Here is a 1,148-nt window from a genome sequence, read left to right as displayed (position 1 = left end):
TGAATAGCAATCAATTCTGTTCCTTCCTTACACATATGGCCTGTGTGAGAAGCAAACACACTGCGCTCAATGCATGGTATGTATGCTCCTTGGATAATGTCTCCTAAATGCTTATGACCATTCACTGCCCTCCTAAGAATACAACTCTGACCTTGGACCATAAGGCCCTCCCGGTCTGACCTCCTTATCTCTGGCTCTCCTCTGCTTGCTTCTCACTTTCCGTTCATGCAGCGAGACCCTCTTACTTTCTTGAACGTGGCAAGGTCTTTCCTGACTCAAGGCCTTTGCACTAGTTGGCCCCCAGCAAAGCTCTTTCCCCATCTTGTCCTGGCTAACTCCCTACTAGACCTTAGGTCTCAATTCAAATGCTTCTTCCTCAGAGAGGTTGCTCTGGCCTCTCAAATTAAAGGAGGAGGACTCCTTTTAATTTCTTTCGTGGCATTTATTACAGTGGTTAGCAAGTTCATTTACATGCTTGTCTGTCTTTTCATTTGTTTCTTCTACTAGTATCATATGTAAAAAGCAGGAAGGCAGGACCTGTCTGTTAGTCAATGTATTCCCCGCGCCTGGGTCAATGCTTGCCTGGTGTTCAATATCAGTTTGCTGAATGAACCAAGCCGAGAACCATAACAAATTCCTTCTCAAGTTTAGTTCAGGCCCCTCGGTGGTCTCCTGGCCTCAGAACATCACTCTCAGCTCTTCTTCAAGGGCGACCTTTCCAAAGCGAGCATTGTCCACTTACCGTGCCATTGGAGGCTCTCCTCGCGTAGGCACCCGTGGCTTCACTCTCATCGCGTTTTCCACGCCCCACGCCTCCCCGTACACCCGGGTTACAGGACAGGACAGGCCCACAGGACTACAATTCCCACAATACGGCGCGGGCCCACGCCACATGATTGGCCGAGCTTCCAGCAGCGTCCAATAAAACGCAATTTTGTTGACTTGCGCCAAAGCAGCCCGAGTCCCGGAAGCGACAGTTTGGCGTCTGACTGGTTGCTCTGGAGCCGGGTCGCGTGCCCGCCTGCCTGCCCGCCCACCTCCTGCTATGGGGGGCACCGAGAGCAGCGAGGGCCGCAGGGTGTCCTTCGGAATGGACGAGGAGGAGCGGGTCCGGGTGCTACAGGGCATCCGGGTGAGCGGGTCGCCGG

General features: G+C 53.0%; 1 protein-coding gene across 1 annotated transcript in view; it reads left to right on the top strand.

Moving 5' to 3' along the window:
* Positions 1-964: 964 nt before the first annotated feature.
* The window catches only part of CHCHD6 (coiled-coil-helix-coiled-coil-helix domain containing 6), a 237,324-nt gene continuing 237,140 nt past the window's right edge, over positions 965-1,148 (top strand). Inside the window, exon 1 of the mRNA XM_006763226.2 lies at positions 965-1,132. Within this exon, the coding sequence (XP_006763289.1) occupies positions 1,046-1,132 (87 nt within the window). The 5' untranslated portion in view covers positions 965-1,045. The remainder of the gene's footprint in view (positions 1,133-1,148) is intronic.

This window comes from Myotis davidii, unplaced genomic scaffold (assembly GCF_000327345.1).
Source record: "Myotis davidii unplaced genomic scaffold, ASM32734v1 scaffold78, whole genome shotgun sequence".
Taxonomy (NCBI): Eukaryota; Metazoa; Chordata; class Mammalia; order Chiroptera; family Vespertilionidae; genus Myotis; species Myotis davidii.
This window is presented reverse-complemented; position numbering and strand designations above follow the sequence as displayed.